Below are 15,558 nucleotides of genomic sequence, written 5' to 3' on the forward strand. Positions count from 1 at the left end.
GGTGTGTTAGATAAGGGAGACATACAAAAAGTGCAGGGCAGGGGGTCCTCCAGGACAGGTTTGGGAAGCACTGCTCTGAAAAATGATTTAGGGGACCTGTTACCACAACCTAAATAAATACATAGTTGCAAGTTAAAAATTATCATTTAATCATTTTATTAAACCTTTTAAGTTGCAAACATTATTTGGTTGAGTTCAGATGACATAAATTATTACATTAATTTAATATTGTGTGTAATTTAAACTCATTTCTGCATTAATTGAATCACTTTAAAAATTAATCTTGAAAGTTGTAGTAACTTAAAGTGGTCATATGATGCTGCTAAAAAGAACATTATTTTGTGTATTTGGTGTAATGTGTTTATGAGGTTTAAGGTTAAAAAAAAACATTATTTTTTATTTTCTGTATATTGTTGTTTATTGTTTATGCTCTGTGTTCTGAATTGTATAATTTTTTTATTTTTTCATAGGTCTTAGGTGTGAGAAGCGAGGTGTGCTGTGATTGGCCGAATACCTCAAGTGTGTGATGGAAAGTTACGCCCCTTTCCATACTGTGATGGAGCAACGAGACATTAAAACCCATTATAAATGAGGCATTTGTTGCATCCAGTGGGGATATAACTACTGATTATAATGACTTATACTGTGTTTTTACATGTTGCATCACGCCGCGTAAACATAAAACCATGTCTGCATTTGTGATCGGAGAAATTACAAACCACAAGCGCTACTCTATGCTGCTCAAAACTCATGACCCCAGGCTGGACTCCGCTTCGTCCTCTTTTGGAAGGCTAAACAAAGTAGTATTGCTTTTCACAACAAACAACACGTCTCCACAACATGGTGGCGGCGGTAACAACAATACTACAGCGAGAATAAAAGTTATGCCTTCTTTCTTTGCATGAACATTTGGGCGGTGTTATGCAAATCTTCCACGTGGGGGCGTGTTTAAACGAGGCATTTTAGGAGGGCGTGGTTGACTCTTAACTTTTCTAAGAATATCTCTTTGGATTTGAGGCTTTAGTCTTTGCAACTTTACAGATCTGCTTTATGCACCAAGAGCTTGTAACACTCCAAAGAGAAAGAAAAATTTAAATCGCATCATATGACCCCTTTAATAAAATTGTCTTATTAACTATGGAAGTGTAGGTAGTGGATTTTTAGTTCCCAGCATTTGCATAGGACTGGATAAGGAGAGTGAATGTTGAAATTGTGTTAAGTTATTTTTAAGCGAAGGGAAAGACCTATTAGTGTTTTATGCGGTTATGTTTGACATTTAAAGAGTTTCTGTTATGTTTAAGTTTTTATTGTTGTTATTGTTGTGATGAGTATTAGAACATTTAGTGTAAATATTTTGTATTTTGGGTGTGTGTGCTATTGTGAGTGTTATGTGTAACATCTTATTTGTTGTTCATTATACATGCTAAATAAGATAGCTGTGGATTCCAACTGAAAAAAGGTCATATAAATTGGTGCTGTGCCAGACCAGGCCAACAAATCTATCAGTTGGAGCAACTTAATTTCTTGAGTAATTAAAAATGTGTTTGTTACAAATCGGAGCACCCTTATTAAACAGCATAGTACGACCACAAACAAGCAATGCTCAAATAAATATATATTACTTGCTGATAATATCATTAGATTGGCGCGGCCTATAAGTAACGGACAAAAAAAAAAAAATCATTATTGTGCATAATTACAGCAAAAAGGTGTAAGGATCTATAGATTTGACCACTAATCATGCAAAATTACTGTTTTCCCAAATAAACATTAACATGTAACTTACAAAACAATGGCAGCGGCGGACAGAAAACAATCAGTCGGGACGGCGGCCTGATAAGATTTGAAATAACTTACCCATTGATGATCGAAATAAGTGTAAGTGCTGGGACTGAAATGGCTCTTAAAAGCTGTGGTTTTATGCAGCAAATATAGCTCTGAAGTAAGTTATGTCTTCCTTTTCCTATTTGTGCTGCAAAAATTCTTCGTACGCTGCAACGGTCGTAATATGACGTCACGCTCTGCAGCGTCTTTTAAAATTTAAACCCACACAATCTACTCCACTTTCCCGCAGCGCTGCAGTTTAAAAGTTATGTTCTTTCAATTCACTCAATGGACCGAAAAGTGCAGTGTGGCCCTTAACTCCAAAACTTTTTTTTTTCTAAAGTGTTCTTCACAGCTGACTAAACTTGTCAAAAAATGTTAATGTTAGTAATATTAACCCCCACCCATTTAGGGAAAAGATATGATTGGTCAATTTAGCTTTCATTTGAAAATTAGTGTCTCTTGGCCCTCTAATTTAGGCCTAAGAATTTTAACAGGGAGTAAAGTTGCTTCGTTTAACCCTTCACACTCCAACACAATCTTAAATTATGAATTGCTACAATAAAATTGAACCGCTGACTTTTAATGAAATAATTGTTTTGTAATTAAAATAACCAAAATTAAAAAATGTGCATTTTTTTTTTTACAATAGTTAGGCCATTTCTGAGGGCCTAGCCCGGGACCCTGACGCTCAATCTGTGTTTTATCCTCGGAAAGGGATCAATAAAACAGCTTATAAACAATGTCAAGTACCTCAGGAAAGCCATTCTTTGTCAATAAACTTGACAGTTGGCTAGAAAAAAATGAACTATAGAGAGGAAAATTTTACTAAATGTATGCACTATATTACATACTAACATTTTTACATAACCTGTTCTTCAATATTTAATGTATATTTAAATAAAAACACCATGAAAACAAGTTATGACATCCAGTTTATACCATTAGAAATTATTACTACAAAAACTAAAATGTACAATTTAAATGTTTGCATATAAATTGGTTGTTAATTTTAACCTTTAATATTACAGTAATGTACAAACAGACAGGGTTCCCTTTATTTGCAGCATTTGAGATGTACTGTACCTGATATATGTCCAAATGCATTTGTATCAATCTCCAGCCCTACAAATGAGTCAAAACTTTAAAAGTCAAGGTTGATATTTCTTCCACTGTAGTTCATTTGTCACAGTAGCAATGGTTGAGTGCATTGCATTGTGGGATATAATATTCAGTGCAGTGCACTCTGTTTGAATACATTGTTACAAATGTAGTGAGTTATCAGAATATTACAGTATACAAACAATTCTTACACTGTGTAAACATTAACACATGGTACATACCACATTTAACGGTTTCAAAATAATAGATAGTGTCCTATTCTAAATGCACTCTGAAGACCAAAACAGAACATTAATTCCATGAATACATTTCATGAATCTAACTTTGTCAACCTTCAATCAAGATTTAGTCTTTTAAGTTCATGCAGCAGCATGTTTGATTTAATAGGCGTATCAGGACCAAATCCCAGACTTTTCTCGTTTTCGACGTACAATGGCAGCCACATCCTGTTTGAGAGTGGTGACGCACTGTTCCAACTGTTCAGAAAAGTCCTTCAGGAGATACGTATGTTCATCCACAAACAATCTGAGACCCAGCAGGTCTGCTTCCTCCTATGGAGACAAACACAACCACAATGTATAGTCACATTACAGTCAAAGTTCATGTCTGAACACAGAGATTGGGACTTGCCTACTTACACTGGGTTTGTGTCTGCGCAGCCGCTGAAGTTGCCCCCTAACAGAGGTCATGCTGTGGTAGAACACTTTTAAGGCTTTGGCAAACTCAGCATCACAGCTGGGCCTCAGACTGCCTCTGCGTTCCTGCCGACCGCGGTTATTCTCCACACCTGCGGCAGAAATGAGGAAGAATGACACAATGTGTGTTAGAAACTGAGCATGTTAGGTAATATAGTGGCCCACTTGTAGAAGAAATGCTGAGCTGTTGTGTGAATACATTTGTGTTTTTGCATGTTTCATGCTTGCTATTTTAACATTAACTGCAAAAGGTATTGGTAGGTCCCTATAATTTCTGTGATGCAAAACAGAATTGAGGAATCCAGTCATAAAAAATGAATTTACAATATAGTATGGTCCAGAATTTCATGGAATTTGGCAAATTTCATACATATACACATTTCAAAGTCTTCATGATAACCTGTCAAAATTAAATTTTGGTTTAACCGGAAATTATGACAGAAATGTGTGTACTTAACAGTAAATGTTCTTCTTGAAGTAGTGGTAGTTGTAATAATAATAATACATTTTTAAAACTTTTTTTAAGGAATATCACATTTTTTCTTTCCTGTTTTAATATAATCAGTAATCTTCTGTTGAGCACTTTTTTTGCCAAGCAATACAATTGTTACATTTTTATTTGATCGTATTTTAAAAGATTATTTAAATTGTGAATGTTTTATGCCTTCATTTGATTACCAGTGTTTTTGCTTAATAATTGTATTAAATCATAAATCCAGAAAAATCAAAGCACTGAATTTCTGAAAAAACAAATAAATTATATAGGCCCCTATAATTGTATAAATTTAATTAAATGATTAAATAAAGATGATTTTATGAATTCAATTCATTAAACATACTTTTTTTGATTATTAAAATTTAATTAAATGATTTAAACAGAATACAGAAAAATTAAAGACAGACAACACAGAATTAAAAAAAAAATTGAATTTGGGAAAAAATAAAACTAATTTCATAGGGCCCTAAAAATGTCATTTTAAAGATAAACTTTTAATAAATTGTTGTAAAATTAAGTTTGATTATTTCAATTAATCAGACATGCTTTTTGATTACTACAATTTAATTTAATCATTAAACCAGAGGCCACAGCAATTAAAAAATGGAAACACAATAACTAGTGTTCTGATCCCGGATGAGCCCCAAATATCTTGACAGAGCAATAATGTCCCGCATGACTTAACCACAAGTAGTCACCATTTCTGGCTGAGCTGAGTTGCTCTCTCAGAGAACTGTTTTCTTTCTTTAGTGCTGCGTTAGAATTTCTCAGCTGTTCCAAGTCCTGATGAAGGGCTCGGAGAGATGAGCTGAGGTCAGAGCCTCCAGTTTCTGCAGTCTAAACAAACATAAATACACATGCAACTTGAATAGGTTTTCTAGGCTCATGCAAAGCATTTTATGTTAACAAAAATAATGGACATTTATTGGAAACATCATATATCTGGTCTGTTTATATATACCAAGTGTTCTGATGTACTAATCTTGTCAATAATAATGCTGTCCTCTTGAGTCATCTTCACTCCATCCATACAGGAGACTAATTCAGAACAGCCTTCTACAAACACAAACATGTTAACACAACAAGTCTGCTGAAATTCAGTTTTGCTATTGCAGAAGTAAATGACTTTTTATAATATAGTGAAACAGAAAACAGTTCATTTAAATTATAATAATATTTTGCAATATTACTGCCTTGGTGAGACTTCAATCAATAACATAAAAAATCTTTCTAACCCCAAACTTTTGAACAGTAGTTTAATATTTCTTGCATCAGAGACGTTTACCCTGCAGGCCCCACAGCTCCAGCACCAGGGCATTGCTCTGCAGGAAGTTGAGCAGTTCCTGAGAGGTTCTCAGAGCAGTGAACTGGATTCTGTGATCCAAGAGCGGGTTCACGTTGTGCCACACCGCTGGAGTGTAGAGAGGCTGTGGGCAGTCAAATACCTGAAACCTGTCAACCAGAGTTCAGATCTTCAGTTGAACTTCAGTCTCTAGGCTATTCATTTAGCCTGTTATTTAATAACTTTATAGTTTATTTTAGTTTATTATTTATTCATTTTATTCTTGTAACATTACAAGAAAATGAATGCTTATATATTTTAGAATGGCATGGACCATAACAGGGACAAAACCAAAAAAAATTAAAAAATTGAACATAAAACACATCTAGTAGCGTATACAAGCCAACTTCAGAAGAATCTGGATTTCAGGATTTTGAACACATTATTAGATGATGATGATGATGCTTCATGCAGAACACAGAGATCTTTCTTGAGCTCAAATAAGATTTCATTTCTAATCTCAACAGGGATGCAAAGCATCAGACACAATGTTGTTATTGTAAACTAAAGATTTTTGTCAATTGAAACAAAGCTAAAATAAAATCAAATATAAATATTAGATGAAAAACTTAAACTAAAAGAAAATTTTGAAATAAGCTCAAGTACTAAAATTACTAAAAGAAATAATACTAAAATGGACTTAAAAATAAATTACAACAAACTAATAAAAGTAACAAAATCCCAACAAAAATCAAAAAGGTAACTACAATTTAAATTTTAAAATAAAAGCTTTAACGCTACATAAATGATACTAAAATAACAATGAAATCAGACAATTTATGCACTGCGGTGAATAACTATTTTGGTTGATAATCAATTTTATGATAATTATACAATAGTATTATTTTAAACATAAAACAGAAATAAACTTTCATGAATTAAGTAATCTTTTATAAATAAATTAATCTTTCATTAATTTATTTTAGGACATGCATAAGTATAATTTCTAATCTAAAACAGAACTAAGCTTTCATAAGATCCATATAAATCCAACAAACTCTCCTTTACATACTGCCATCACTGACTCAAACTAACCCGATTTGCACGCCTCGGTTCCGGGCCTCTTTAACCCAGCGTAGGCCACAACACTGATCCAAAACCAGCTGGAAGTCCAGTCGTTTCCCAAGCAGCTCTGACGGGTCAATAAGGATGTCGTCTTCTCCCAGGGGCCTGCAGTGTATAAATATCGTAGCACTACTAATATTTAATTTGCACATTTAAACATTTAAATGCAGAATGTAACCCACAATCCTGTTGGGCTGCAGGGCACTAGCTGTGCCTGCAGTATGGCCTCCTCTGTTCCTTCCGGACCCACCACTTCCACCTGCTCCTCCAGAGGGATGCGGAACGCCAGGGACTGCAGCCACAGGTGAGCGCTCCCCAGGTGCAGGGGCTCCACAGGATCCCAGAACGGATCTTTGTCCCTGGGAAGTGGAGCTCGGTCTGCCCCCTCTCCTCCTACCACCTGCTGCTGGTACACCTCCTCCATCAGAAACTTACGGTTGACAAATCTGGCTTTGGACCACATCCAAACCTAACGAGACAAAAAACATGGACATTTAGATCATAACAGAGCTCATGTTTTTATTAAAGTCTGAAAGGCATAGGATCAATAATTGCCTGTTTAAAGAGAGTGGAAAATAGGCATGTAAAATTAAATTAGAACTGCTTTTAGTGCTAAAAATAAAATAATAAACCTTGATTAGTACTATAAAAGTGAACTTTATGAAAAATAAAATGAAATGCTACAAAATGGTTCCTTTCAAACCTGTAAGAGTTTCTTTCTTCTGTTGAACACACAAGAAGATATTATGAAGAATGTTGGTAGCCAAACAGTTGCTGGTAGCAACTGACTAGGTTATTTTGTGATGAATGTTGTTGGAGTAAGTGTTTATGGTAGAAATTTTTGGTAACCAATATTCTTCAAAATATCCTATTTTGTGTTCAACAGAAGAAAGTAACTTTTACAGTCCTGGAACAACATGAGGCTGAGTAAATGATGACAAAATGTTCAAATGAGCCGGAATGTTTTTGTGCATGCTGAGGGATAACATCAACGCCCTCGTGCTTCGGCTCTACATCTGATGCTGTAATTGCATTAGTCTCTTATTCAATTACACTGGTCCATGTTTTCAAAAACATCTAATTATATGTTTGAAGACCACATCTGCTGACATCTGTGTCAAACACTAGTTGGCAGTCAAGAATTCTGCACATTCCTTTTTGAAGTCCTACTTTCTTTTGTACTCTGAGAAAGAGCCTGTTTGCTGTTCTCATTCTTCTTGCTGCTCTTATGTGTCGTGCATATCCTAAAAGTGAGGGTGGGGGCTTTATCTGTAATTAAATCAGATGCTGACAGATTTCTCACCTGTTTGCTCTCCACAGATGTCACTCTCACTGCAATGTCCTTCTCCAGGTCATGACCCTTAGAGTCTGACATTGCCAGGTTCTTGATTTCCAATTTGAATTCAACTCCCTGAAAAAATAAGAATCGCTATTGAAAGGTGCATTATTTTTTACGTTTAGCTACAATACACACGACTCAAACTTATACCTATAAACTTATAAATATATACCTTATATATTAGTGTGGATGCAACTTCAAAAAGTTTTTAGTTAACACTGCCATTGTAAAAATGCCCAATGATAGACGTGTTTGTGCTTGAATTATTATTTCACTCAAAAACTGAAAGAATCAGGTAATAGGAGTCAGAGTGCTAAAGTAAGTAGTGTTTGACTGGTCTGCATTTATTTTTTAAAAGTACTTTAAAACTATACTTTAGTGAACTATACTTTAAAGGGATAGTTTCACACAAAAAAATAAATTTCTGTCATCATTTATTCAACCTCAAGTTTTTCCAAACCTGTATGAATTTCTTTCCGCTGCTGTTTTAAGAATTTGATATTTTGAAGAATGTTCATAACCAAACAGTTTCTGATCTCCATTGACTTCTGTATTATTTCTGTACTATATAAGTTAATGGAGACCATTGGCTGTCAACATTCTTCAAAATATTTTCTTTTATTTTCAATAGACAAAAGAAACTCATACCCGTGTAAAACAACTTGAGGATGAGTATATGATCACAAAAATGTCATATTTGGATGAACTATCCCTTTAAGCTCCATTTCATATTAAAAGGCCTTTTCTGTACTTACCTTCTTTAACTCTTTACTCATTTGGTTAGCTTCTGTCACCATGGGCATCAGCTTTATATAGTCATAAAACACAGCCAGTAGACTGGGGTCAGGCTGGTGTGGCCCTGTAGGTGTTGTTATTGTTAATTAAAACTATTAAAAATCATTTGCATTAATTTAAATAAAGCTGAAATAAAATAAAATATAACCATTAGATGAAAAACCTAAACTTCAAAAAACTTAGCACAAAAAAATATAAAAGTTACAAAAACAGCAAAATGACTAAAACTAATATTAAAATGAAATATAAAAATAAAAGCTAATTCAAAAGATTATTAAATACTATAATGGTTTATAAATAACTAAATACTGAATGCATCTAAATTGGTCCAAACTTAAAGATATCTATATTAAAAAACGACATTTCAATCTATTTCAAATCCATATCCCACACGTACGGTGGCCCTGATCGTCACACAGAGACTGAATATGGAAGCCCTCGGCCGCTGCCAGCTCAGACTGGAAGTAATCATAATCATAACGACTCCAGTCCTCTCCTGAACGCTCCGAGGGGAAGCCAATGAACAGGTAAGTGCTGTTCGAACCCAAGACGAGTCGATCCTTTATCAGCAAGAGACAAAGGTTGTTTAACACTCAAACAATGATTTGTTTATAAAAAAAGATGATCATTATTATAAATATGCATCGTGATGAATTGAGAAATGTCTTTATCACTGAATTGTATTTAGCTCGTACACATAATAAAACACACCAAATGCTGCAGCTCTATCCTCTTAGATACTGGCACTCCGTTCACAATGACCTTTGACCCAGACACAGGGGTAATTGATACTCTCCTTTGCTGGTTTGAGAAAACAGCATGTTTCTCCTGAATTCTGAAAACAGGAAAACTAAATAGCAGCTCACATTTTTTGAAAGACAGATACAATCTACATCATTTTTCTCATGCTTGACTTACCCTAAACCTCTGATGCAGAGCGATCCGGGTGAACTGTCTGCCAGACCAATATCCCATTCACCTTCTCATAAAAAACAAACAAAAAAACATATACTGCACTGGATTCATATACGCCCATGATAATGGGTCTGATGTCACTACTGTAAGAGGAACTCACCTTCTTGAATGAAGAGCTTCACGACGCCAGACAGCTGTGCATCCTCATTGATGTTCATTATGTACGGATGCATCTGCATCATCCTTCGTTCCTAAAGCAGAAAGAGATTTCCAAGATAAAGAATAAATGTGGGAAAGGATTCTTGATTGCTGGAGGGGAAACTGTCCATAACAGCGTTGTTATTTTTAACTAAAATTTCAACTAAATCTATTAAAAATAGTTTTTGTTAATTAAAACACAACTAAAAAAATATATAAATATTACATGAAAAAGTTCATTTAAAAAAGAAAAACCCCTTCCTTAAAAAGAAATGATCATTAATCATTAATGAATGTACAGATCACAGGTTAATAGGTTCAAATAGTTGATTTGTATATTCATAAACAAACAGCCTATTAAATATGAAAATATACGTGAACTACCAGGCATTAAAATGTTTGTTAATGACTTTTTGGCTAAACTAAATAAATACTAATAGTTTTACAGTTACTTTTATTTTAACTTAGGCTATTCCCTCTCTCTTTACATACACACACATACAGTATGTATAAATAGTATATATATATATATATATATATATATATATATATATATATATATATATATATATATATATATATATATATATATATATATATATTAAAATATTAAAAATTTGAAAACTAGAAATAACTGAATGTTTAATGTTATTATTTATATAAGAATGATTTGAAGTACTGAAATTAGTAAAACTAAAATAAATATAAATTAAAGATAAATATAAAAAAACTAAGTACATAACTTAAAACTGAAATTAAAATCAAAACTGAAAATATACAAATAAAAGCAAATTCAAAACACTGAATGAGTGTAATATGCTCAGCTTTTGCAGCATAGTGTACAGGAAAAATACATTTGTGTAAAATCTTAAATTGTTTAAACTGAATTCTCTGAGACCAGGTACCATTTTTAAGCCTTTTTGACATAAGATATAATTGTGTATATTTTCTATGCAGGAAGTCTTTAGATGATGATTTTGGAAAAAGTTTACATTTGTGACCCTGGACCACAAAACCAGTCTTAAGTGTAAATTTTTTGAAAATTGAGATTTATACATCTGAATAAATAAGCTTTCCATTGATGTATGGTTTATTAGGATTGGACAATATTTGGTCGAGATACAACTATTCGAAAATCTGGAATCTGATGGTGTAAAAAAATCTAAATACTGAGAAAATCACCTTTAAAGTTGTCCAAATGAATTCTTAGCTATGCATATTACTAATCAAAAATTAAGTTTTGATATGTTTATGGTAGGAAATTTACTAAATATCTTTATGCATGATGCTTTTTACTTAATATCCTAATGATCATTTTGACCCAAACAATGTTTTTTTGGCTATTGCTACAAATGTACCCCAGCGACTTAAGACTGGTTTTGTGGTCCAGGGTCACAAATATGAATTTAGCTAAGTGATAGTGAATTCAATGTATACATTTGATCAATATACATATTCTCAGACATTGCTATTAGAAACCAGTTAGTGTTTTAAATCTTACAGTCACACCATGTAAAAGAGCATCTTTGAGTACTTGTGTTATAGTTGCATACTGAGTCTCCCAGTCTTTTAGGGCCTCTTGGAGATGTTGTTCCCACAATGTCTGAATGGCTCGAATCTGCAGCTCATTATGAGTCAACAATCGCCGCAGCTCCTCTACAACAGACAACATGTTGAATTAGACGAAATGTACTTGCATTTCAAGTTTCTTTGTATTTCTATCACTTTACATACTCGTCTCATCATCAGCTTTACGGCCTTCTTGGCCCAGTCGGCTTAGTCTCAAAAGTAGTTTTGCATTTTCTGCCTTGAGTTCCTTCACTAGCCGTTCTGTGGGACTTTCATTCACCACAGCTTTATTCTGGATCCGCTTGGCCCTGAAAAGAGTGACAAAGTCTCCAGTGGAATATAGTATGTATATTAGCCTGACACAAAACTAACGTGGTCTATATTCAGCAGAGCATTTGTATATACAGTAATGACTAAATGTGACTTTTTATGTAAGAACCCACCTCTCTGCATATCGAAGAGTAGAAAGAGACTCTTCATAGCAAATATCTGCAGGGCTCAAGGTTGCAATCTGTGCATGAGGACAAGAAACACTTCAATGCAAATTATTTCATTCTTAAACATCACAACTACTTTGTTCTAGTTTAGTTTAAATTGAGAAACCTCTGAGCAATGTTACAGAATCTTACCATGACGGTTCGGCTGTTACCACCAAGAGCAGACTGCAGTAATTTGGTGAGGACAGAGTCTCTATAAGGGATGTGAACTACTTTCTTCCCAAGAGCCATGTCTGCTAGAGCACTTTATAGACAGATAAAGCAAAAACAATTCATAACAGATTATTATATTAGTACTCTTATGTCATTTCCATTACAATCAGTAACAGAGAACATTGCATCTGTATGCAACAAGAGTGACTAATATACAGTGTTTCAATAGACAACACTGAAAATGAGTAAATATCTGATCTATATCTGCTGACCTGATGACATTTCCAAGAGTAGTTAAACTGAGATTGATGGCAGTGCCCTCTTTCAGCCTGTCGGCCTCTGACCCTGATGACCTTTGTCTCTCACTACCAGCCAAGTCCACTAGGTAAATGTTGGACTGTTTGGTGATGCACTCCTTTGAGAAGATCTACAAGCACAGTGAAAATACAGGTAAGAATCTCTGAGAAAATAAAACTGAATATCATTTACATTCACAATATCAACAGAACTCAATGCAGAGGGAGCTCATGGACTGAGCAGTGTTATTTTAGTATCATTAAGATACTTTTATAGATTTTTTTTCTTAATATTTTTTTGTGAGGTTTTTTTTAATACATAAATTTAAACTAAATGAAAAAGAGAAAATTAAGTAATTTTTTTTAATGGTTTAAGGCCCCTAATTGGCCATTGCAATAAACCTGTGATTGGCTACAATGCTCAATGCTGTAAGAAACATTGTAAACAAAATCCTTTGACACAGCAGGAGTAGTGATAAATAGAAATCAGCGCATAGACAAATTTTCATGATTGTTTAATTGCAGCTGCCATAACCGTAACTGAGACCATTTTTTCTATTCATCACGTAGAACATAAATTTCAAATATTGTGCGAAAGAAAATATATTAGATCAATTATATGGATAAAAAAAAGGTTTTTGATTTGGATCAATGCAAGTAAATACACTGTGTTCTGAATGGGTGATTGCAGGTTAATGCTATGTGTAAACAATGCTAGTAAAGACATTTTCAGACAAGCATGCGTGTGATATGCGTGGCAGAATGGACACCTGTTTGAGCTGGATGATGATGAGCATGTGCGAGCGACTGCTGTTGGCATTCATGTGTGTGGCCACTGTGGTGCGTGTGCGTGTGCCCTGCTCCATCAGCTGCTCCACCTGTGCTGCACTGTCGCAGGGCACCCGCCTCAGCCCCTCCACGTAGAAACCCCTCTGCTGGTCCTCTCGCACCCGAAGACCACCAGCAGATCGGCTGGTCTTCGATAGCAGGTCTAAAACCTGAGCACAAGTTGAGATACCATGCAAGTCAAGTAAAATAGTGCATAATGACATAAACATCAGCTAGCCATCATTTAGCAGACGGTTTCATCCACAATATACTTAATACTAGAAATGCACCGATTACAAATAAACTGGGGACTGGATTTTGGCAACCGTTAGATACAAAACAGTTAAACGTGAATTCATAAGCATCAGATGAAGATGAATTCCTACCTGTTCATTGTAGATTTCCAACATGCTGAAAAACACCTGTATTTGGTTAAAAAGAGTTTTTTATTCTTACGAAATATAACAGGTAATAGTATTTTTGCATGAATGCATTTATTATTATTATTAACAATATTTAGGTTTAAATTTAAGATTTATGTATTCATTTTTATTCAAACATGGTTAAAATATAGCTAACCATATTCAGTTACTTAAAATGTACGAGACAAAAACAAATATGATTTATTAATATTATATAAACCTGTTTTTTTTTTTTAAGACATTCAGTTCATATTTAGGTTTAAATTTAAGATTTATGTATTCATTTTTATTCAAACATGGTTAAAATATAGCTAACCATATTCAGTTACTTAAAATGTACGAGACTAAAACAAATATGATTTATTAATATTATATAAACCTGTTTTTTTTTTTAACACATTCAGTTCATATTTAGGTTTAAATTTAAGATTTATGTATTCATTTTTATTCAAACATGGTTAAAATATAGCTAACCATATTCAGTTACTTAAAATGTACGAGACTAAAACAAAGATTTATTAATATTATATAAACCTGTTTTTTTTAACACATTTAGTTCATTAGTTATATTACAGAAATTAACCAGTCAGTGTTAAAAATGTAAATGCCACTTTAGAAGCCAGCTTTGCAGTGTAGATTTGGCAAAACAGTGAGATGTTGCATAAATATAATTGACAAACCTGACACTGCCTGCTATCTTGCATGCTTTTAATAGACTGAAACAGTCTATCGCAGAGGGTGGGTATAAGGCCTTTGTTAGGACCATAACCAACCATGGAGTAACTCTTCCCAGATCCAGTCTGACCATATGCCAGTAATGTGGCATTGTAGCCCTGCAGCGCGTTATCATGGATGCCCTGCCCCAAATCCAGAAACACACTCTCCTGATAATCACCACAAGGGACAGAGGGATTGAACCAAATAGGAACTTTGTTAGTTCAGCTGTTAATCAGACTTCACAACACCAATTACACGATCACAATAAATATAGCTGCAATTGTAGACTGATGCAAGATTTTAGAACTTCAAAAAGCACACTGCTTTTGCAATTACATTTGCTAACATGAACAAAGATGCATCGGTTTTGCAAGATGAGATATCCTCTATATAACCTGATATCTGTTACCTGGTCAGCGTAGCGCCCACCTGTCTCCTCAGATACGAACAGACCATCTTTATTCCTACTAAAGCCACTGTGAGACCAGTAAGTGTAGTCGAAAGTGAATGTGCGGCTGTTCTGCGGATTGCGAGGGTCCTGAATAATGATATTGTTGTTGGTCACTGAGATAATGCAGCGACTGCCTGCATCCCGCTCCCTCTGTATATGAAAAACCTTGAATTTTTAAAAGGCTTAAAGCGGTTCTTCCATCTCAAATAGGCATTATGGAGGACATCCAAATAAAATCGTATAATAAGCTAAAAACATATTCGAGCATGGATCTTTGCAGTTGAGATGATCTAGCTTTACTAACCTTATTGAAGGGTCTGACCCGGACTGCCACTTGCACACAGTCCTTGCTGGCCATTTCCATTCCCCTTGCCCTCATGCTCACGTGGATACACTGGACACAGAAAACACAGAATGAGTGACAGAGCGACAGGCTGAAACCTGAGCACTTTGTTACTCTCTCTTTCTACCAGGGCCCAGCAAGATAAATAATACAGTAGCCTTGGCTTCTCTAAAGATCACTTCCAGTCTCCATGCTCTAATAATGGAGGTTAATGCTAAGATGAAGTGCTCTTTTCTCATTTGTGTCATTGTGGCAACTTTTTAGATGAACAATTCCTTGTTCTTGTATTCAACAGCTGGTTATTAGTGGCTATTGCCAAGGCAAACATAGCTGTTACTGCTATTGCACATACTTAAGATTTACAGATTTGACTTGGGCTGGTAAAGAACGCAGAACACCATTACAAAATAAGTAGGATTATAAAAGCAATATACTTCCATTACATCTTGGTTACAACAATCATTTGAATGGCTTTTTCACGGTTTTGCAGG

General features: G+C 34.5%; 1 protein-coding gene across 1 annotated transcript; it reads right to left on the reverse strand.

The window, feature by feature from the left end:
• Positions 1–1,426: 1,426 nt before the first annotated feature.
• On the reverse strand, positions 1,427–15,505 carry kif28 (kinesin family member 28). The gene is made up of 23 exons (XM_042773650.1): positions 15,029–15,505; positions 14,683–14,874; positions 14,237–14,440; positions 13,521–13,556; positions 13,077–13,304; positions 12,283–12,437; positions 11,990–12,101; positions 11,804–11,871; positions 11,526–11,668; positions 11,326–11,447; positions 9,754–9,844; positions 9,597–9,657; positions 9,390–9,513; positions 9,076–9,238; positions 8,639–8,742; positions 7,848–7,955; positions 6,727–7,013; positions 6,515–6,649; positions 5,423–5,589; positions 5,099–5,193; positions 4,836–4,974; positions 3,585–3,733; positions 1,427–3,497 (listed from the first exon to the last, which is right to left on the reverse strand). Exons 1-23 carry the CDS (start codon positions 15,101–15,103, stop codon positions 3,339–3,341), a joined length of 3,117 nt encoding a protein of 1,038 aa, XP_042629584.1. The 5' UTR covers positions 15,104–15,505; the 3' UTR covers positions 1,427–3,338.
• Between the last annotated feature and the right edge of the window lie 53 nt (positions 15,506–15,558).

Source organism: Cyprinus carpio, chromosome A17, assembly GCF_018340385.1.
Source record: "Cyprinus carpio isolate SPL01 chromosome A17, ASM1834038v1, whole genome shotgun sequence".
Taxonomy (NCBI): domain Eukaryota; kingdom Metazoa; phylum Chordata; class Actinopteri; order Cypriniformes; family Cyprinidae; genus Cyprinus; species Cyprinus carpio.